Source organism: Lonchura striata, chromosome 3, assembly GCF_046129695.1.
Source record: "Lonchura striata isolate bLonStr1 chromosome 3, bLonStr1.mat, whole genome shotgun sequence".
Taxonomy (NCBI): domain Eukaryota; kingdom Metazoa; phylum Chordata; class Aves; order Passeriformes; family Estrildidae; genus Lonchura; species Lonchura striata.
Window position 1 is genome coordinate 52,769,718 of NC_134605.1, and position 22,903 is coordinate 52,792,620.

The 22,903-nt window shown below is 36.4% G+C and overlaps 1 protein-coding gene across 1 annotated transcript in view; it reads left to right on the forward strand.

Annotated features, from left to right (window-relative positions):
- The window catches only part of ADGRG6 (adhesion G protein-coupled receptor G6), a 108,858-nt gene that overhangs the window by 59,907 nt on the left and 26,048 nt on the right, over nucleotides 1-22,903 (forward strand). Inside the window, exons 7-15 of the mRNA XM_077782146.1 lie at nucleotides 2,278-2,363; nucleotides 3,748-3,800; nucleotides 3,881-3,934; nucleotides 12,842-12,984; nucleotides 13,667-13,781; nucleotides 16,814-16,875; nucleotides 18,248-18,455; nucleotides 18,909-19,074; nucleotides 22,300-22,440. Coding sequence (XP_077638272.1) covers nucleotides 2,278-2,363; nucleotides 3,748-3,800; nucleotides 3,881-3,934; nucleotides 12,842-12,984; nucleotides 13,667-13,781; nucleotides 16,814-16,875; nucleotides 18,248-18,455; nucleotides 18,909-19,074; nucleotides 22,300-22,440 — 1,028 coding nt within the window. The remainder of the gene's footprint in view (nucleotides 1-2,277; nucleotides 2,364-3,747; nucleotides 3,801-3,880; nucleotides 3,935-12,841; nucleotides 12,985-13,666; nucleotides 13,782-16,813; nucleotides 16,876-18,247; nucleotides 18,456-18,908; nucleotides 19,075-22,299; nucleotides 22,441-22,903) is intronic.

The window sequence follows — 22,903 nt, forward strand, 5'->3', positions numbered from 1 at the left end:
TAGTCATAGTAAATGTCATTAATGTATGATTTCTCATATTTGTGTACTTCTCTAAGACAGCTCTCATGAGACTGTGAGGATACTGGTTTCCATGTATTTTATATGATTTAAGGACAGTTTATTGTTTGGGAGTGTATGAATGCTTTTTACTGACACATTTTTGGGGGTTTCATTTTCAAAAATAGAAGATTTTTCAAAACTAAGTGTTTGGATAACTTTCCAAACAGAATTTTAAAATATACTCAGATTTGATCGATCATTATATTTTTGTAGTAGGTGGCAGGGGTAGGGAGCATTGTTTTCCAGGTTATTTTTTTCCATTTTTTAAAATTTTCTTTGACTACTTTTCACCAAATTTATACTCTTTTTTTTTTCATTCAGCGTTTTGAGGTGGGATTTCAACTGTTTAATTTGAAGAGGGATTAAGTTTTAGTTTTTACTATCTAATTTACAGTCTCCTGAGAGTATTTTAAAATGCAGATTAGTTCTTGTTCTTTTTTTTTACCTCATTAAAACATGCTTTGCGTCACCATCTGGTGGAGATCTTGAAGCTATCCCCTAGATTGTAGTTACTGTGTATGATATTGAAAATATTTCGCAAATTCCTATGTTAAGGTGATTTTGTCACTATACATAATTTTCTAAGTAAGGTTATAATTATATATGAGTTTATGAGAGTATATCTAATGCACACTTTCTGTATGTGTGTATCTGTAGGGCACATATAAAAGATACATTATAGATTTAAAATTGAATACATGTTTATGCAGAGATATATACATACAAAGAACATCTAGGTCTTGCAAGTGTTTTCAATTTGCCCAAAGTGCAAGTTTCTTCTTCAAAGACTTAATTTTTAATCCTTTTTTTAAACTATCACAGTAATAATAAACTAAAGCTCATTTTCCAATTAAACTATGCACCAAATTTGTGTGCCTCCTCAGGAGAGTTAAAAAAGACAGTACATCAAAACAAAGTTCATTCTGCTCATATCAAAAATTTTATTATAGTTTACCAAAGAAGGTGTCTAGTAAACCATCTTCTTTACTGTTTTATTGCAGAGGAATATTTTTACCAATCTTAATATACATATAATTAATTCCATATTGTAAAGAAAGAACAATACTCCAACCATTCCATGAATAGTAACCAATGCATGCATACTTAAATTGGAAAATACCGACTTCAAATATTTTTCCAGGTGCCTTTATTTCAAGCTCTTGTACAGTAATTATCTATGAAGTTGTAAAATTATGACATTTGCTCCACTTAGAATAAAAGGTCTTTTATTTAGATTCCGAAAGGTAGAGCCATTCCTTTCCAATCAGAGACAGAAAGGGATTTCTGTATAATTATTGCCATGTCCTGCTCTGTCCTGTGTGGTGTCTCTGTAAGATTTACATAAGATTATATAAATGCATGTATCTGTGATCAAGACCCACAACCTTGGTAACAGCCCAAAACCAAGCAATGCCACAAATACACATAAATGCAAGTGAATTGATCCAGAAGTTCTTAAATCTCCCCCACATCCTGGGAATTTTTACCCAGCTAGAGCTTACAGAATGTTGAGTAGCTTAATGAAAAAAAATAGGCTTGTGGAAAGTACAGACTTTTAACACAGAGCATAACTATGAAATGAATTGACGTTATTTATTAGATGTGAAATCTTGTAATGCTGCCTACCCACTCATGAGCTTAAGGAGAATTTATATTTACCCAGTGCCATTTCAAAACAGTTTTTTGAATATAAAATTGCACCAAGCCAAGGGTTACACATTTTGTGACTGAAAGGTAGTTTGTTCAGCTGCCAGTTTTGTAAAGCTAATATGGGTTCTTCTACTGTCTGGCCACTGCCAGGCTTCAGAGCAAGCCTGTACTTTGGAAACAAGAGCTCTATATCCCTTCTCACACCTAATTCTGTCCTCAGTTACCTTGCTACTATTAATTGATGACCTTTATTTGTTCTCACAGTATTTAAACTCCAATCTGCAGTGGTTCAATTCTGGAATTTATAACAATATTATAACAATATGTCTAGGAGCAGAATTTATCTGTGTTTGCAGACTTCATTAAGTATAATAATTTTTTAAATTCCTGACAGCATCATGAACTTGATTTTACACACCACATTAGAAGCATATGCAAAATACTATTTAGATGTATGTTGTCTGAGGTTCAGCACAGTTTTTATATTAATAATGAAGCTAAAATCTCATTATTAATAAGCTAAATTTGCTCAGTTTCTAACATTATAATGCTGTTTTTAATGAACAGGTGGGCTATTCTACAGGATATCTATAGTTGTCTCTAGTTCCAACCCCAACTCAGTATCAAAAGTACATGATGTCATTGCAGAATGGGTAAGTTAAATCTTCTTTCCTGTGTGATTGCATATATGAATCTGTACCATCACTGTTATGAGTTGGAACAGAAAAAAAAGAATGAGACTAACAAAAAAACTCTTCACATGGGTTCTCAAAATATCTTTCTTTTATTTATTTTTGCAGTAATAAATAGAGGTCTAGCTGGCGCTCTTCAGCACTATGGATAAAATTTGAAATGTCTGCACTATACTAGCTTGTTTCTTAAGAGATGTAGATAGTAAGTGAGATTTTGGAAAGTATTGGAGAAATCAGAATTGTCCACCAAAGAGGTACATGTCTGAGTTCCAACATCATTATACAGGACAAAAACTTTCTCCCAAGTGCTAATTTGGTTTTGAAGCTATATTGTGGCAGAAATCATAGAAACACCAGGCTGTGTTGATTTGTGTGAGGCAATAAACTTTTCCAATATATCTTAATGTTCACTTACTTCAAAAGGTTTCTGCCATAGGTCAGCTCCTGAGGTTTCTAGTACTCCGTGGTTTTTCAGCCCATTTTAGCAGACATAAGCTCCTCTCTGGGTGAGGGATTTTTGAAGTTCTTGCCTCTAAAAGTTCTTCTTTTCTGGATAAATATATTCTATGTCCTTTTTGACAGTTCACTTAGTCCCTCTCACACAATTTGTGAAACCTTTATACCAACTATTTATGTGAAAATATGATATAATGAACTATAACAACTATTCTTTTTTTGGGGTTGTTTTTTTTTTTTTTTTTCATTTAAAAAGCTAAAGAATCCCTAAACCAGAATATATATGAATATATACATATATATATAGTAATCTACAAAACAGAATTGCAGCCATCCACACCTGCCAAGGCTATTCCCTTAGCAGCAGTACCAAGGCAAAGTACATAGGTGCCTGAGCCAAAGAAACTAGAAAGGTGTAAGAGTATGCAATGGTGTCTCTTGGAGGAAAACTGAGCACTCAGAATAAAGAGTACAAAGGTGTTGTGGCTCGGCACAAAGGTCTGAAAAGAAGATCATCGTAAGTTTGAAGACTTTCAGGTGAAAATTTAGCCGATTTTTTTAGCTTTTTCAGTAAATATATTCTAAGTGTACCTTAGTATTTAAGATGTGGAAGAGTGGGAGAAAAGGAAAAAGTCAGGATCCTGTGCACTCACCTGTTCACTCTGTCATGACCATATACAGATTTCCTTCTGCCACACAAAAAAGCCACATGTCTCACTACCAGTTGTACAACAGTCACCTCACTGAAATTAGAGTGTTCTCTTTGCTTTGCAGAGCTGAAGGGGATTTCTCAAAGGGCAAAAGGGTGAAATTCTAATACTGCTTTAAGCAACAATGAGCCACATTAACATCTTGCCATTCATGTGATCAATGTCTTCCTGTTTTTCAGCTGAACCGTACTTTCCAGAACTGGAATTACACTGTGTATGTGGTCAATATCAGGTAAATTAAGGAGGGAGATATTTATGCTGTATTCCTTTGGAGAATTATTCCACTCTAATTAATGACTGTTTCTTTCATAGCATCCACCCTTCCTCCATAAGAGAAGGAGCAAGACAAAAAAGAAGTATTAAAAGGTAATATTTTGAAAGACATTTTCTCAATAGAGGCAACAGCTGTTATTGCCAGTGGCTTTACAACAGGCTTTATTGTCTATTATTGGATTTGTTGCCTATTATTTGGCATATGCTGCAGATCTGTAAATACATGACTGCTAGCAATCTTAGTGTACTGAATGTTCTTAGAAACCTAATACTGGTTGTCATGTTTGTTTTGGTTTAAACCTATCATGCTTTAAACCTTAACAGATAATTTTTTCAGAACTCAGATTTCATCTGTCACAAAACTGAATAGATAAAGGATATTTAAGTTGTACAACACACCCAGCTTTCTTTAGCAGCAAGCTTAGCTACACTAGTATCTGTCCACTGTTTCTGCATTTGTTCTCTTGAATCAGACGCTCTTGAGTTAATAGACATCTTACTAGATGGAAAACACTGAAAAGAAGTGAAAGCTGAAGGAGTGTGAGTTAAACTATTTACCATATGCTCTCATTTCCTGGCTACTGCTGGGCTTGGAGGCGCTGGAGTTGGAACGACCTCAAAGGCAACCAGAGAAAGTTAGATGGGTCAGCCCCCTGAAAATATAGCCTCCATGAGCTTCTTTGAAAGCAGCAGGCTGATTTCTGAGGGATGTCTGGAGAGGGAGGAAATCTTAGGACCAAATTAAGAAGAGGAAACGAAAACATAATTAGTCTTCTGAGGATGGGGCAATAAGTGGTTATGGGATGTGTCTGTTTGCAGTGTAGGCAAAAGTCCTGTTACGAATTTTAACTGCTGACTCTTGAGAACTGCCATGATAATGGCAATAAAAGTTGGGCTTTTTAATATTAGAGCCCAATATTCCCAATTTACCATCAGGAAGTAGTTAGTGGTGCTCTAGTTTTCAAGAGTTTGCCTAGACATGAAAAGATCTACAGAAAGGGGAAAGGTAGTATCTCCTTCCCACATAGCCACAGCAGAAAGACAGTTTTTATTGGCAAAACCTTTTAACTGCTATACTGTAAGCCCAGTCTCTGAATGGGCTATTTTGCTGCTTGACCTACATTTACAGTAGGGTGTAGTGATGTGGGTAGGATTTTTTTTCACACTTCTAAATGATATGGTTATGCCAGCAACGCCTTTCAAGTGGAGACCGCACCTTGGGTCTTACCAACAATTCCTACTGAGGAATATAAAGCTTTCTCCATCTTTATTCGTGTATCTTTTCATGAGTCTAGCAGCTGAGAAGAACACCTAGTTTCTTCTTGTTCCATCCATCCTTCCATCCTTCCAACCATCCTGCCCTCTGTTTTTTTTTTTTTTTCTTCTTCCTAGTCTACTCAAAAAAAGGTTGAAGAGGCAGAAACTATTTTAGTAATTTCCCTTTCCTTTCCCTTCCTTTTTGACATACAGTGAATATGCCACTAAATGACTTCTCATGACATATTACTTTTATGGGGAAGTAACCCCATTTCTATTTCTTTTGTTCATTATATTTAATTTCAGAGGCAATGGAATTACATGTTCATAATATGTCATTTTTCAAGGAAGGCCTCATGTAATGAGGAACAAGTCTTCTCGTGGGCTTTAGTGCATTTTGTGTCAAGGCCAAATTACATTTTTTCATCATTCTGAATAATTTAGTATAAATGCTGATCACGTCACACCAAATTTTAATGTTCTCCAAATAATCAGGAGTGTCATGCTGTGAATGTTCTCTTAGAAAACAAAACAAAACAAAACAAAAAGACAAGTCAAGATCCTGCTCAAGATAGAAATCCAGATGAAATAAAGCAAGGATAATTAAAAATTTACATGACCTACATGATATCTGACTAGCAAAAATTACGCTTTTTACACACTGTTTATGTACATACACATATATAGAAATATATATACACATGATTTTCTGCCTTTTTTCATGTAGCTTTCATGTATTGAATACATTTTCATGCATCATTTACCTCTTACAGAAGAAACATTGGAAAAAAAATAGGTTGAAGCATCTTTAGGTCTTCTGTGTGTATATATATATATGATTGTACATCCCTCCATTCTGAAACCAAAAAAGCATCAGCTTCCCAGCAGTCTTCAGTGTTCCTGGGTTTAGTCACCAGTTCCTTACTTCTTTGAGGTTCACACATCTGTTATGAATTTTGTGGGGAAGAAATCTGTTGAATTTTTGAAGATCCATAAAGCAAACATCTTTTCCTACTGCTTCCAGATAATTGTTATCATGATTCTTTGTTAGACTTTCCTTAGATTTTTCCTGGATAGAATTCTTAGGAAATTCTGCAAGATGCTAGGGTAACACTTGAGAGTATAAACAATTAGCAGTTTAGAGGTTAGAAATTCTAAATTGAATTTAGAATTCTATTTAAAATTTTAGAAATCTATTTAGACTACTACCTGATGGAAATAATGGCAATTCCTAATTTCCTGGGTGATTCACTGAAATGTTGTGTCTGAATTCTTCAATGTAACTTGCTCACAGTATGATTTCATGCAGTTAATATTAATTTAATCTTCCTATAAATTATTCCTATGGAAAGCTGCCCAAATATTTCTTGTTTCTTCATTTTGGATAGTCAAGGATAAGTCTGTTGCAGTCCTAGACATTGTACTATTTCTCTTAGTTTTTAAGTATTTCTTGTTCTATTTATCTTCATGTTCATCTAAACAGAAATTCACTCCACAGTTAAAATTTAGGACCTAACACAGAAGTATTATGGTCTTAACTTTATCTTTTACAGAAGTGAACATATTAGTCCTAACTCTTAACTCACTAAGCCTTATTTCTCTTTTCTGAATTTTCTACAAGATCATAGCCTTCTATTTCCAAGACAGTATAATAATTCTTAAAATTGTTGTTGGAGAAGGTTTTTCCTCTCTTTACATTAATTAATATTCTTGTAATTCAGATCACATATTTTTTGCATTTCTTTTGGATTAGTATTTTATATATACAGCAGTTTAAAAAAATACCCAAAAGCAACAAAACAACATCCACAAACCTGTTCTATGCATTTCTCTTTTCTCTACCCTTATTTACCACACTGCTTTCTCATCAAGGAACTTGAGCTGCCACTCTCCCCACCTAGTCTTCTTGCATGTGAAAGAGGAAGAATCATTAGAGAGAATGATTCAGAGAAGAAATAGTAGCTGGAAGTGGGAGGTAGGAAGCTGGCTTTTTTTGTCACATTAAAAATAGGTGTTTTCCAAAAAATATTTTAAACTACTGCATTCTGAAGAAGAGCAAAACAAAACAAAATTATTGAAGTGGATTGTTGCTCTTTCATTGCTGTGTTGTATGAGCTGCAGAAATCCAAAGTACACCTTGCCTATTAGGCATTTATGTACCCAGCGATGAGAGACAGAGTGCCAAGTCCAAAAGTGCATATTATTATCAGCACCTTTAATACTGTGACATCTCTGCATGACAGCAGTATGTATCAAGCTAATACTTTGGTAGATTATTAACTACTTTAATAGACAGAGTTTTATAAAAGATATTTGACTTCATATCAGTGTTCAATTTTTCTTGTGGTTTTACTGTTTCTGCCTCTTCAAGAAAGGGCAGCTGTTTAAAATAGACAGGACTATAGCATAAGCTATGGATATAGCTATTTCTTTGTCCCCGTTATTTTTGCAGAAACCTTTGAAAATTAAACTAATTTGTGGATTTTATCCAAGTGAACCAATTTTGTAGATAAACTAAAAATGTGTATAAAGAATGATTAATTCTTTGCTCTTTAGGACTCTGCAGCTTTGTCAAAACTTCCTGTGACTGCTGCTGCTGATTTTCTCAGAAAAGTCCTACTGATCCTAGATTTTGTCAGATGACTACATAGACCTGCCTCACAGCAGGGGAATTGGTCTTTAATAAAGAGTTCAGCTCCCTTGTTTCTCCTTTCTTCTCATATTTTGCAAGCAATTTTGAGAATTCAGGCCCTAATTAATTTATGAATTTTTCTCTGCTTAACATACAGTAAGTTTATGCTTGTTCCAACTTCCACTGCTTGATTGTCATAATTTTGGCCTATTTCCAGTGTTGAGTTTCTCCTTCTATGGGAAATAATATTAATGTTAGTACTGTTAAACAGCTCATCGAAATTAAAAACCACAGTGGTAGCCATGTAGCCAGCGGCTTAAAAACTACTAAACCTAAACAGAAATCATTTTTATTGGGAATGAAAATAGAGAGGAAAGGAGGAAATCAGAGCTACCCATGCCTAGTCCTGCTCTTTTGAAGTCTGTGGGAGTTTTGCCACCAATGTTAGTGAGGCATATTCAGGCTCCTGCATGCTGTGTTCTTGGGTGTTGTTTTGCTTAATGGAAAGTGTAATGCACTTGGATAAAATGGTAATTAGATTGTGTAATAGTTTTGACAAGAGTTAGCAACACTAGAACAGCATAATTTTGCTTTTCTAGTCCTAAGTAAAGTATTAGGCCTTTTATATTCTTTGTAGATTACTTCAAATTACATTTATGAAATAACTTTTCTATTCTAGTTATAAATTAACATATCTGTGATGTCTGTTTCTATTTCAAAAGTTTTCTGGGTTTTGACCAGGGAGGCTTTAGGAAGGATTTGGACCTGGCCCTCCTCTAGTCCACACAGTGTTACTAAAGGTAGTAAGGGACAGCCTTTACTAGGGCTAAGAAATATTTTAAAATGCCATGTAACATGTACATTAGGTGTAATATTTCTGTTTGGAAAACCAACGAAAAAAAAATCCCAAGTGAAAATTCTCAGGTTTCTCCACAATGCCCTGCTGTCATCTTGTGATGACATGACCTGTGAAGAAAGTCTTCATCACAGATAGAAGAATTTGGGATTTCCTTTTGAGTGACTGAAGGATGAGCCCTTCTTAGTCTCCTACTGAAGCTTCCTGCCCTTTTCCAGCTTCCAGTGACTTCTTTTGTCTTTCCACTGACTTTAACTAGATTTAGTATAGATCTGACATTGTTAGATGCTGTTTTTAGAAAAGCAGTGGGGAATAGGGAATGGGGATTTTCTTCATTATTCCAGAACATAGTGCAAGTGTAACCAAAAACTCATTTCAGCAAAGACCGGCTGTTCCAAGTGAGGGATTCCAGTCCTTTCTGGTTTGACTCTCCAACATTCTCTAGTAATGAATAGCCTTCATACCAAACTAGCACATATTATAAGTTCTTTATGTTGAAAAGCCATAGTTGATTGTATTCCCACACCAGAGGAGCAAGACCTAGAGACACAAGCCAAGGAACGAGGCATGACCATGCTGCTTGCAAAATTGTTCTGCTACAATGGTCATTAACTTAAAAGGAAGACTTGGGATGCTTTTATTTTTAATAGTCCAAAAAGTAGCTTCAATTTTTAGTTTTGTGTCATAAAGTCTCAGATTTTATATTCTAACTATAATATCACCTTCTCCAGGGGAAGGAAACTCTTCATCCTTGACATTTCTTTAAATGTGTCTGTTATGCAAGTCATATTTTTTTGCTCTCTGTTTTGAACATTTTAATGTATTGCAGTCAAAATCACCTCAAGTAAAAGATTATTCACAACTCAGATGCTTCTGTGGAATGCTTTTAGTTTTCCTCTGCTTTCATAATTATTTCTGTCTTTGCGTGTTTTCTCAGATTTTGTCTGCTCTTTGTGTTGCATCTTCACTGAGTGATTTATGGAACAGTCAGCTCTTTTTTGTATGTCCAGTTAATGTGAAGTAGTTAAAACTTCACAAGTGACTCTGTGGTCCTACCTGTGCGGCCAGTCTTCAGTTATAGCTATCCATCACCATTTATCTTCAGAGACAACATAAATGTGAGATTAGTAAAGAATTTAGTGTTGACACTTGAAAACTATTTAAAATATGCCAGGGTAGTCAGCATTGAAATTCCTAGCGACTTTTAGTGGAAATTTAGATTCCGCAAGTATTTAGGTTCTTTAAAAATAGTTCTTTATATTCTCTAAATCAAGTTACACTAACTCTGAAACAAACTAATAGTGATTTGTGAAACAAATCACTATTGACAACAACAGTAATTCAGTAATTCTGCCTGTCTGTACAACAGAAAGGAGAAATGTGCGTTGCTAATTACCAGCTGCATCTCTCCAGGTGCAAGGCAGCCTGTGCCGCAGGGTTCGCGTGGTTTGTTAATCCTTCCTCTGGGCTCCTCGCAGGGCGCAGCAGCGCGACCACAGCCTGTGTGTAGGCACACTGTCCTGGAATAGCTCTGAGTCACGCTGCTGGAGAAGAAAGCTGGCTTTGTGGTCCGGGCCATGGCAGCACAGGCTCCACCACTGCCTCCTGTGCCTCTGATGAGGATGCAGCTTTGTCAATTCCTCTCTGAGCCAGCTTAGCTCAACAGACCAGGACAAAGTGGGATAGATACTGGTCTTCCCAAGCTTTCCTGCTTGCTCCAGCTGTCACCATTTCAGTCAAAGAAAAGAGAAACATACTGATCCCTGTTGTGTTTACCTACACCACTGCCCATTTTTTAAATTATAATGATGGCAGTAATGTTGGCAGTACAGGTTACTATAGATGATGTGGAATTTGTAATTGATTACCGCTGTGAGAATCTATCTTCCATTATATGTCACACAATAAAAGATATAAAGTTGGGTGTAGCAAATCCAATGACACCAGCAGAGCATGGCAGTGTTGCCATTTATTTGAGTGCAGGCCTACTGTTTCCCAAATTGACAATTTGCTCTTCACTATTATAATATTTTCTCTCTGGGATCTGAGTGTGACAAAAGTGGAAGGGAAGCACTGAACTTCATATTGCGTCAGCTGTCAAGTTAAAAGGTATTTATTTAGTCTGGGAAGCTAGCATGAGTCATTCTGAAAAGTTTGTGGAAATTGTTTTCATCATATTATGGAGTAGGCTCTTATTATATAGTATACATGACTTGTGTTTTAAGAGTTTCTCAGAAAACAACAGATTGGTTTAAGGGATTATTTTTGCCAGTGCTTCATAATCAATACTTTTCTCTGTAATTTTTCAATGTAACTGTAACCAATTCTACTTCATCTATCATTATCCCTTCTATTTTGTCAGCATTGTCCTTCCTCACAGGTATGGATATTAAATATAATTTCAGTTAGTTGGGAATCTTGAAACAGGCAGCTAAGCAGTAGTGGTGACTGTTCAGGATGTCTGTTCTGCAGCCAGAGTGCTGAGGTAGGGAGTGGCATCAGTATATTAAGTTTTCCTCCTCTGAAGTAAAGGGAGTAGATTAATGAAGCCAGAATCTTTTAGGAAAGATGGTTAAATGCCAGGAGTCTCTGGGGATGAAGTACTGGAGGGCTGAAGGAATTGGCAATCCCGTAGGCAATTTCCTTACTTCTACTAAAAATAAATGCCGTAATAAGTTTGTGCTTGTAACATATCTGAGGTACACAGCAAAAGCCTACTAGTGCATATCCACCCTACTGAGGCTATTTGCCATATACATGTTAAACACCCCACAGAGACCAAAGGAATGCTAGGAGGAACTCAGTATCTCTGGAAGCAGGGAAGGAGAGACCTGGCCCAAGATAGCTGCAATTTCTCTGTTAAAATACATCCAAGGGAAAGGAGAAAGCCAAGCCTGCAGGTGGTCACATTTTTATCTTTCTTCTCCAGCAACATGTTACCAGTAAAACAGTGAATATGTCAAGAAAATTAGACGCATCTGGAAAGTGCAGTTCTGAGCTGTCATTATGGGGATGTCTTTCTGAAAGATGTTTTTAGTTGAAGTCCTGGTGTCTCTAGGATGGAATACCTGAAAGCCCTGCTGGCCCTCTTCAGCACCCCTACAGATTTTTTCTGCTACTCCTGTAGTCCACAAGCCCTTTTGGCTCACTGTTGCTTTCTTGCACAGGGGGCCACAGGTGAAAGCACCCCTGATGGGTGTGTGCCCTGCCCACTGTATGTGTGCTGGCAGTGCCACCACCACTGCCTAGGCTGCCAGGAACAGCTCACACATTCCAAAGGTCTGTCTTTATTCAGGCTGATGGGTATCCAACGGCAAGGCTAAGATGAAGGCAGCCCAAAGCATGTTTGCTTTCTCCTTTTTTCCACATTTTGGCTTCCATGGACATCCAATGTTCCATGCTTTAGTGGCTTACCTCCTACTAGCCAGAGCCAAGCAATGCTCTTGAGTACTGACATATTCTCATCTCCAACATTTCCTTTTGTCCCAGGAGGAAATTTCTGTGCCTTCCACTCTGGGCTTATTTCCTGTGTCCTGCTAGAACTGGTTTGCTGTTCACAATTTCTCTTCCAAAAAAGCGATGTTTTTGGACAAGGGTGGGGACTGTTTTATTTTATTCACAGGAAACAGTCATGGGCACTTTGAACTACTTCTGATGTCCAAGAAAGTAGCAGTGGGCTAAAATACAGAACTAGTGCTCAAACTTCGATTAGTCATCTGAGGAACTCCACTTTCCTAATTATGACTAAAAGCTTCAGAAGTATGTCAGGGTGTTTTTCACTCCATAAAAAAACTTAAGAGATTTAAATGTTAGGCATCTGTTCTTTGTTAATCTTCTAGTCTTTCTCTGTAGTCAGTGTAGAGGTGGATCCTCTGGAGGATGACTTGACCCACCCTGACAAGTTTTGTGAGGTGGGATGAATCAACTCTCAAGTTCCTAAGCTGTTAGCAACCAGATTTTAAAAATTAATTAGGGACCATTTAGAACTCACAACTCTATCGTTTCATCTTCTGAACTCTTGTGAAAACATTTTTTAGCTCTTTTGATGATATGCTTTTTAAAGGTAACTAGAAGATTAAATTTCCCAGCCATCATGGCCTTATATAGACAAAAATATTAATTTACAGATAATGAGCAACACTGTTTTCATGACAGTGTTCCATACGCAGAAAACCAGAGTTTGTCAGATATTTTTATTTCCACACATTTGGTCTCTGCTCTCCTGACTGAAACACTTGGATAATTTTCTTTGCAGCTTTAGTGCTTTGGCTCTTCTGGTTTATAATTCTACCAATAACATCAATTTGGAAGAGGAAGACATCCGACAGAAGCTCATAAGTAATAATAGAACCATGGAAGAGGGGTATCAACTTCATACTGTGGATGTTGATCCAGTGGGTAAGTAGTGTTCAGCTTCGTTAAACAACAATATTTTTTTTTACTTACTCATAAATAAGCATCTCCTGTGTTAAAATAATCACACATTTCCAAGCAGTATGATGGTTTCAGATTTTAAATTGTCCCTATAAGCCTAGTTGTTCCACTAATCTCAAAGACCCATGCTCAAAATAGCTCTTTTAACAAAAAGTTGTCCAAATCACTTTAGTCAGTGTCTTGTTGTCTGGTTGAAAGAGGCTTGAACAGTTCCTGAAAGCTTCTCTGGTGATTTGAGGATAACAAAATATGCTTTACAGCCAGAGATAAAGTGAGACATATTGGACCTCCAAGGCCCCTCATTCCCACTTCTCAATGGTGTTTGTGTTTCTGACAACAGTTGCCCATAATCAATCTTCTTTTAGCTCTCATCTCTTCCCATTCAGCCTCTCCCAAAGATTGCCCTTCCTTTGGAAGGGAGGAGGCTGCTGGAGTGCAGATGGATGCAGCATGCACATTCAAGTCTTGCCTTTGAGCAGCAGCAGTATAGATAATCCCCCATTGTGCATCCCTCTATTGCAAACAACCATGCATTTAATTTTAAGGAAATTTTGTGTTGTAGGTTGATTGATGAGCTGAGGACAACAAATGGAAGATGATTAGGTGACAAAATTTACTATTAACACTGATATACTCATTTTTACAGAAAAATGTTTAGCTGAAGAAAACCCTCCAAACTATTTTTGGCCAGATACCAGGCCTACTGTGACCAACTTCACATTTTGCCATGGGAGCTCAGTTCAGACTGCATCAAGAACCTGGTAGGTGTTCAAATATCTGAGAAGCTGAGTTGTTTCTGATGCAACTTTCTGGTTATATAGTTATTATTTAGTTATATATGGTTGCCATTGGCTGGTATTTTGTTTCAGGAAGACTTTTTCTATACTGTGAGAGATTAGGTAGGAGCAGTAATAGTATGTATTTCATTGATAAGAAAAAAAACTCATCTACCACTTCTGTAGGGCATATTGGGACCCACAATTAATACATGTTCAACATGACCATAAAAATAATATCTCCTGACAGAATGAAACTGTTTTATTCAAGTCATAGAATCATAGAATGGATTTGAGTTGGAAGGGAACCTAAAGATTATCTAGTTCCAAACCCCCCTGCCATGGGCAGGGACACTTCCCACTAGACCAAGTTGGTCAGAGCCCCATCCATCCTGGCCTAGAACACTTCCAAGGATGGGGCATCCACAACCTCCTTGGACAACCTGTGCCTGTGCCTCACTAACCTCAAAATAATAAAAAATTCTTTCTAATATCTAACTGAACCTAATCTCTTTCCATTTAAAACCATTTGCCATTGTCCTATCACTACATGCTCTTGTAAAATGTCCCTCCAGATCTCTTGTACCCCGCTTTAGATGCTGAAAACTCCCCAGAGCTTTCTCTTCTCCAGGGTGAATAACCCCAACTTTCTCAGTTTCTTTACAGGAGAGGTTCTCCAGCCCTCTGATAATTTTTGTGGGCCTGCTTTGGACTTGATCCAGCAAGTCCACATTTTTCTTGTCTTGCAGGCCCCAGAGCTGGATGCAGCTGAATGCAACCAGCATATGATTGGCTTTCTGGGCTGCATCTTCCACCAGCATTCCTGAGTCCTTCTCTTCAGGGCTGCTTTCAATCTGTTTTCCTCCCAAGCCTCTATTTTTACTTGAAATTGCCCTGACCCACATTCAGGACCTTGCACTTGGCCATGACCTTTGTGTTACTGTGTTCAAAGCTTCACATTTGCTACCACTCCACCACTGCTATCTGACTTGTGTAAGAAGTATAATAAAACTCTATGAAGATGAGATGTATATTTGGTTTAATCCAAAGCATGTCATCTCATTAGGGGAGAAGTAAAAGAATGAAGGTGGGGATAATCTTTTGCTTAAAGATTTGAACTTGAGTTTTTAAGGTTTAAGAAATTTTCCCTAATGTAAGGGTTCTTTTGCAAACATCTACAAAAGACTGACTCTGTATGTCCTTTTCCTATTTGTAAAGTGGGAATATTATTACTTCTGTTTATATATTACCCAAACATTATGGCTTTGATCTCCTTTGAGTGCCTTAAACATGGTTATGATGATGCAATATTAATTAATTCCTTCAGTATTTAGGATGATTACCATTAAATGCAATATATTAGTCTTATCCACCCACATTGCATCTGGAACATGTTCTGAGAAGACCAGAGCTCTTAATTTTTCCAAATAGTATGGTAACATGGATATGAATCAGCTTTGAGTTTTGGTGCCAAACAGGAAAGCAACCCACATTATACTTAAATAACTCACTTCCTCAGACTCCTAATCTTGTACAAGAACTGATCTGACTGACCAACTTTTGCTGTAGAGAGGGTAGTGCAGAAATCAAATTGTTTATATGTCAGAACCTCAGAATCATTAAAAAATTAAAGTTTCTGGCTTTGCTGTCTCAGTATTGCTTATCTCTATTATTCATTTGTGGTCTACACTATACCATTGATTGTGTACAACACTTCCCATAAAAACAAATTACTGTGTTCTGCCCTGTATTATGCCTTCCTTGCCTCTGCCTCCACTAACTTATCCAATACGGAGCACTGGTGGGATTCGTGTGGAGAGAAGAGGAAACTCTTCTAAGTCTCTTCTAATCATCTGCATTCCACAGTAGGTGATTACCAGTGCTGCTACAATAAATGCGATCAGCTGAGGAATAATGTTATCATATGATGAATAAAGGGGTAAATTTTCCCCATTTACCATCCTGCCTTTTGTCCATGCTGTGACAACATGATTGTCTTTAAAGAAAACTGAGGCAAAAGTGTGTTTAATTTTGGAGCCATTTTTACAGGGTGACAAATACGATTAAGAGATTGAAGCATCTCTACTAAAAGGAAAGGCTGAGGGAGCTGGGCCTGTTCAGCCTTAAGAAGAGATGACTGAGGGGACCTCATCAATGTCTATGAGTATCTGAAGGGAGGCTGTCAAGAGGATGGGTCCAGGCTCTGTTCAGTGGTGCCAGGCAATAGGACAAGGGGCAGTGAGCAGAAACTGGTGCACAGGAATTCCCACCTGACTATGAGGAAGAACTTCTTTACTGCATGGGTTACCAAGCACCAGACTAGATTGCCCAGAGAGAGTGTGGAGTCTCCCTCACTGGAGTTACTCAAGAACTGTCTGGACTCAATCCAGTGCCATGTGCTCTGGGATGACCCTGTTTGAGTTGGGCAGTTGGACCAGAAATTCACTGTGGTCTCTTCCAACCTGACCCATTCTGTGATTCTGTATTTTTCTATGGTAAGGCTTTAAAAAACAAGCAAAAAAAAAAAAAAAAAAAAATCTTTATATCTGCCCCTAACTTTGGACTTGGATCCAATAGTTATTTACCCTGTTATTTACCAGTTTTCACTGGTGGAATAAATCTATAATTTCACATGGCTTCTGTGCATGTTCTTAAGAGAGGTAGTATGTCTTGCTATTGGCTAGATCAAAGCCATTTATATCAAGGAGAAATTATAGAAACAGCATGTGACTAGGCCACAATAATGGCATAATCATTTGTGTCAATATTTTGGTATTTCCTGAAACACAAGGCCAGAATTTCTGCTGAAAAACTGGGATTTATCTCAGCAATATCTTTTAATCAATCATCTACTTTCACTGTCAAGTATATTTATTGTGTTTCGCTAGGGGTCATGTTGCTACAAATACTGGGAATTGAAAAGAGTGGACCACTGTGACACCTACATAAGAATTATGAAATATTTATGTAATTTTGTAACAATATTTCATGTGAATTTTGTAATTTTTCCTCTTTAGCTATTTGGGTCTGCAGAATTATACATCATACTGGGGTCAACCTGATCTTAGAAATTGCACAGGTGGGTATATTAATGTCTTTGGAAGAATATATTTTCTCTTTATGCAAAGTTGTTTAAAAATCTTTCTGAAAAATCAGTGCCAAGTAGATAATTCAACTCTGGGGAAGTGCACCCAAATTCAATTCAGCTCACCCATTCAAAGCTCTGGAAACCAATTGCTGAATTAAATCAAACTCTTCAGGCAATTTAATCAAGAGTAAAGGAAGGTGGTATCTTACCTCTTAGGACAATTTTTAAAATATTTTGAATGCTGCCAGGGGAAAGGCTCCTGCTTTCTTCACTGGACTTCCAAGCAGATAGTTTCAGATTTATTCTCTGTTTCTAAATTATCCTTTTATGTAATTTTGGCCATGAAAGAGTAATAAAATAACATGACAACAATGTTATGGTACCTTTTCTAGTGCTAAAGCTAGTGGTGAGAATTCTGCAGTCATATGTATAATGTGCAGAGCACCTGCACTAAGCTCTTGTTCTGAATTGCTGTCTTGGAGAAGCCTCTTTTTCTTTCTTCATTGATAGAGGTGTCCTGGGGAGCCTGGCTACCTAATTCAGTCAGTTGGGTACTTGTAGTCAGATTATATGAGAAACATCATGTCATGTAAAGTGAACATTCCACAGTAAATATATGATAAAACTGTATTATAAAAAAATAACCCACAACTAGTTGCAAACTAAAGAAGGCTGATCTTTCAAAATCTTATTTGCAAATTCCATTAAATCTCAAATATTTTGATGTTGTTAAAGGTTAGTGCTTATATTAGTTTTCTGTCCAGGTGGCATTAAAATTAGAGTTTAACACGTTTTGCCATTGGACACACTATCAAACTTTGGTTATCAGGAAGATTCTTGCAATGAAAATTACTTGTGTGTTGTGCTTTCCAGGCCTCTGACAAGTAAGAGTAGCATCCTCTGAAAGAACTGAAACATTTGCAAGTGGGTCAGACTTTCTTCAGAAAGCTTAAAAGAATGAACACTTCAGTAATAGAGACTTTGGATGCATTTGTTTCACTTCAAAAGTGAAACTTTTTCCCAGTGAGAAAAAAGGATAGCATAAGGAGGGAAAAAAAAGCTATACTAGTCATTGTATTCCTCTCTTTTTTATTTAATCACCCCTTTCTATAGTAGTTCTGATTTACAAACTCAAATCAAAACAAAGACACAACACAGTCAATGAGGATAGTACATAATCAGCAGGTTCCATATACTTTTTTTAAAAAATTATAAATTTGACAAAATTATGAAATTCTATATTCATTACAAATACCATAGAACATACCCTAGCTTTCAACAATGATAAAAATTTGTATTTCTTGATTACTTCAGGACTTTAATGCATTATTTTCTCTTTTTGCTTGATTCTGTATGCTCACAGAAAATGCAGCAGATATTGCTAATCAGCTTCTGAATCTCACTGGTGAGGGGCAGCAGCTGACTTCAGACAAAGTAAATGACGTTGTGCAGAAGCTCAAAAAAATTGTGAATGATGAAGAAATCGATGAATCTCTGGGTTCTACCGTGGTGACAATTTTTTCCAATATTCTAGCCAGTTCAGACAGTGTATTGGCAGCCTCATCTTCAGAGTAAGTATTGAGAAAAGCTTTTGAGAGCAACCTGCAAGGCTGTTTCATTCTTCCATACATAGACAAACCAGAAAATCAACATTTTCTGATTTCCATCAAAAAAAATTTTCCAAAATAGATACATAAATATTTTTTCTTTTAGTGTGCATGACAAAGTATTTGGATGGAAAAGAAGTCTTCTGATACAAGACACAGCATAGATATAAGTGTTGTTGGAAAATTATTTCAGGATCAGTGATATGTAATCACACAGTTCCTGTCAGTCAAAAGCTTTTGTTTTCAAGAGACATGCATAAGTTTACAGTCCAGCACTCTCCGTGTGAATACACAGATGGGTGATAGAAACATTGTCAGTAACAAGAGGATCATCTTGTTATGTGAAGAGCATTCAGAGCATAGGTGGAGGGTTTTTCTATATTCCATTTTCAGACTAATTTTTATTTTTGTTTTTAGAGCTCTAAAAACAATTGATGCCTTGGCTTTAAAGATCCATTTTGCTGGACCATCCATGAGTATTTCAACACGGAATCTTGCACTTGGAGTGTCTTCTATAAATTCAACTTCATTCAAAGGTGGTGCTTTCAGTGTCAGTCCACAGAATAATGCATCTGATTTCCAGGTACAGAACAATCAGCTGTGCTTGAATGTGAAATGTGCCTGTTGTTCCAAGTGTGTTTACTGTGGTTCCTATAAATCCACTTACAACTCCCAGTTCTCCCCCTACTTTCTATTTCCTTTTTCCTACAATCATCCAAACAGATAACAGATTAATGTAGTATTTCCTTGAGTGACAGGAAACACAGATAAACTCACATTCCGTGCAGATAAAAAGTAATTTGACTTATAAATCCACAACACACTTGACCTTTTTTTAGTTTTGTGGGGTTTTTTCTAGTGAAAAAGGAAAATAACCTTTAACAATCTGTGGTACTGACCATTGTAGAATATCTAACAACTCTTCTGATGTCTTTAAGCCTTAAAATAAGATACCTATATATAGGTATCTACATATAGATTGCTGCAGATACAATAGTTCTTCAGTACAGATAAAATATTTAGTGCTAAAAGAAACCTAAGTCTAATCCAGTTGTCTACATATAGGTTGATTGGGTTGTACCATTTAGGATATCAGAGGCAGTTTAAGTCATTCATGTGGAGCTTGACCAGCCTGGACATTAAGAATAAAATGAACAGAGATCACACAAAATTTACAGTGCTACAGTATCTAGACAGGATACTGTAGCTAAGATACTTATCATCACCTCAAAAATATTTTCTTTAGGTTTTTTTCCCACAAATAGAAAAAAACTGACATCTTAAAATGTGAAATACTGCTTGAGAAGCACATGAGTACCTACAGGATTTTCCGAAGGTTCTTTTGAAATCAGTAGTGATGAGGTGCCAAAAATTTATAAATTTCACTACATGCCTGTCTGCATCTTAAGGCACCTAAATACTTTTAAAAATGCAGTGCAATTTAACTTTTTTCAGTTACATAGAAAGTCTGTGACAGAGGTAATGTAATCTCAATTTACTGAGTGTTTAACCATTTAAGCACAGTGAGTCTTACTTGGAGAAACACACAGAAAATATTACACAGAAAGAGAAAAAATCTGCTATAATTTGGGCCAAGGAACTAAAACCGAATTAAACAAAATATGACATTATAAAAACAGTGAAAAACTAATCACTGGAGTGTAAGTATTGTATGGAAACAAATTAATTCCTGCTGCAAGCTGGCAACACAACAATCCTAATAAATGTTTGATTACTTTATAAGATACTATATACTGTAAAAATCAAAACAATAATGAAGAAAAACGTCTGCTTCCTAGAAAAAGTAGTAGTAATTAATATAGTAGGGTTTAGGGCTTGTGAATATATATAGACTTTGGATCAAAACTCAAATGTTTGTTTAAATAGATAAAAATAGATTTAATGTACTTGAGTTTTCACATATTTATATTCCTAGATATTTTAGCTAAAATTCCTTTCACTCAATTTTATCATAAATTTTTGGTGATTGTAAATCTACTTTTCTTTAGCTCTCATATTAATGAAGCTCAATAGCTGTTTGTGAAGTTGAATAGTTCTTTGTTATCAAAGGAATGTTTCTCCTGCAGTTTTCATCCTTTATTTATGGAAAGAGGAAAGGAAAATTCTGAAGCCAGGTTTTAGATGATCATACATAGAACAGGAATTACCATCTGTGGCTTGAGGACATCCAGGAATTTTCTCGTCCAGGAATCATTTATTACAGCACTGTCTAAATAATCATAAAATCCAAACTTGGTCAAATTATTTATAATGTTCCTATTGGAACATGAGCTTCTTTTCAAACTTTCAGATTTCCAACAGCTGATTGAGAATACTTAGCATCCTTCCTACCAGGAAAGTTATAGCAGCTGTGGGCATCGTTTATATTTTCCATGCCTGTCAGATACTTTCTATCCCTGCTGAAGGGAGATTCCCTTGTGAAAGCCCACGTTTTTCACCAGTGATGTGATGATCTATCCTAGGCTCGTCAGGGAACATTAAACTCTTCAAGCTGTATGTCAGAATGTTTCCAGATTTTTTTTTTTTCCTTGTGTTTTTTTCTTAAAGTAGATATCAAGCAAATTTATCCATGGCAATATGGAAAGATTATATTTCAGTCCCCTATGTCTATGTTTCTTGCCAAACCTTTGACTAAGGTTTTGGTGATTCATATTATTAAATTGTTCCTGTAATATATCCATGCTTCTTTGGGGAAACCTCTTCTTCTCTATTTGCAGACAGTGCCTAATGGGACATCTTTATCACATACACACTTTCTGTTTACTGTGGCAGAATCAACCTCTGAAAACGTGGGTTTGAACTACATTTATCCCTGTCAGGAGATGTCAGTGAGCTATTTCTTACTGATTTCCAAGGATGAAAAATCTGTCAATAGCCTATGACTTTTACTTTCTATTAGATATTGGTGGTTTTAGAATGACACAATTGTCCATGAGAGGCATAAGTACATGGCCAGGATGCCTCTGGGGAAGTCAGTAGTGGGAGTTCCCATATCTCACAGTAAAATTCTGAAGTGTTTTTACTATAGAGCCACTGTGAGGTGGCTTGCTCCCCTTCCTTCAATGGATATGATGGCACGCCTTGAGTAGTCCACAGCAGGAAAGTGATCGGTCATAGAATTGCTAATAAAATGCAGGTCTGCATCCTATTTTAATTTGTACTTACTTGTTATATTCCTGGTCCACAGAAGGCTTTTAGATTTCTGATACATTGAGAATAAAGATTAAATTGATAGGATGTCAGAAAGTGTCCCTTTTGTGGTACATAGCACAATAAATACAGAAAAGCAACACTAATAATTTTTAAATCTCCTTTCCAGAGAAACTATAAAGGCTCATAAAAAAATTATTTCAGATGTACAGATCAAGTCAACTAATACAATTTAACAAAGAAAGATTCAGAGCATATATTTTAATTCTCAGCATTGTTTGCTATGAGGAAAAGCATCTTGAATGTTACTGAAAATGGTTATGATTGTCATAATTACCATCTCATTATTTCCAAATCATCATTATAGCAGTGGAGGAGTTTGCTTTTTTGTTGGTTTTTTCTAATATCTTTTTGTAGCAGAAGGCTGATCTCATGCTGGAAAAGTGGCAAACCTCTCTAGCCTTTAAAAAACTTATTTATTGTATCAACTCTTACATAGACACAAGGAATTTTACTGTTGTTTGGTTCTAGTCCCATATCTAGATATTTCTGTTTAAGAGTGTGAACCCAGTTGTGGACAACAGGTGGTTTCTTTATTATAGTTTGAACATGTTCTCCTGCTGTTTTTATTTAACAGATAGATTTTGACAAGGATCAGACAAGTGCCATCGCTTCTGTTGTTCTGCCACCAAGTTTACTGAAGAATTTAAGTCAAGATGAGTTTGAAGTTATATCCAGGGCTCAGTTTACTTTCTTCAATAAAAATGGTCTTTTTCAGGTAAGCATTAATGTGCTTGAAGTAATTTCAGATAGATTAAATCAAAGCCAGCTGCTTAAAGTTTCCTGTTTCATGAGTTACAGGAATTAAAATATGACAGCAAATGTAGGCACTAAAGACACTCATGTTCAGAGCAGCAAAATAGTTGAAGTGCCCAAATTGAGTTGAAGTCAGTGGTTTAATTGCAAATTCCTCTCACATGTGAAATAAACTTTTTCTCAGGGTAATCTATGCAAAACTGTATCCCAACTGCTTAAAATCAGAGGAAAGCAGCAAAAGCCTTTAAAAAAGCCTTTAATTCTGTTAAAATTAATTAATATAACTCCTTGATTTTTAGTGGAGCCAGGTTCTTTTATGTCAGGAGGTAATTTGGCATATCACACTGCCAAATACTCTCCTTTTAAGAGCTGGTTAGCAGTCGTATCCAGCTGACTGCTTTATATTTAGTTGGAAACCCTGGGCT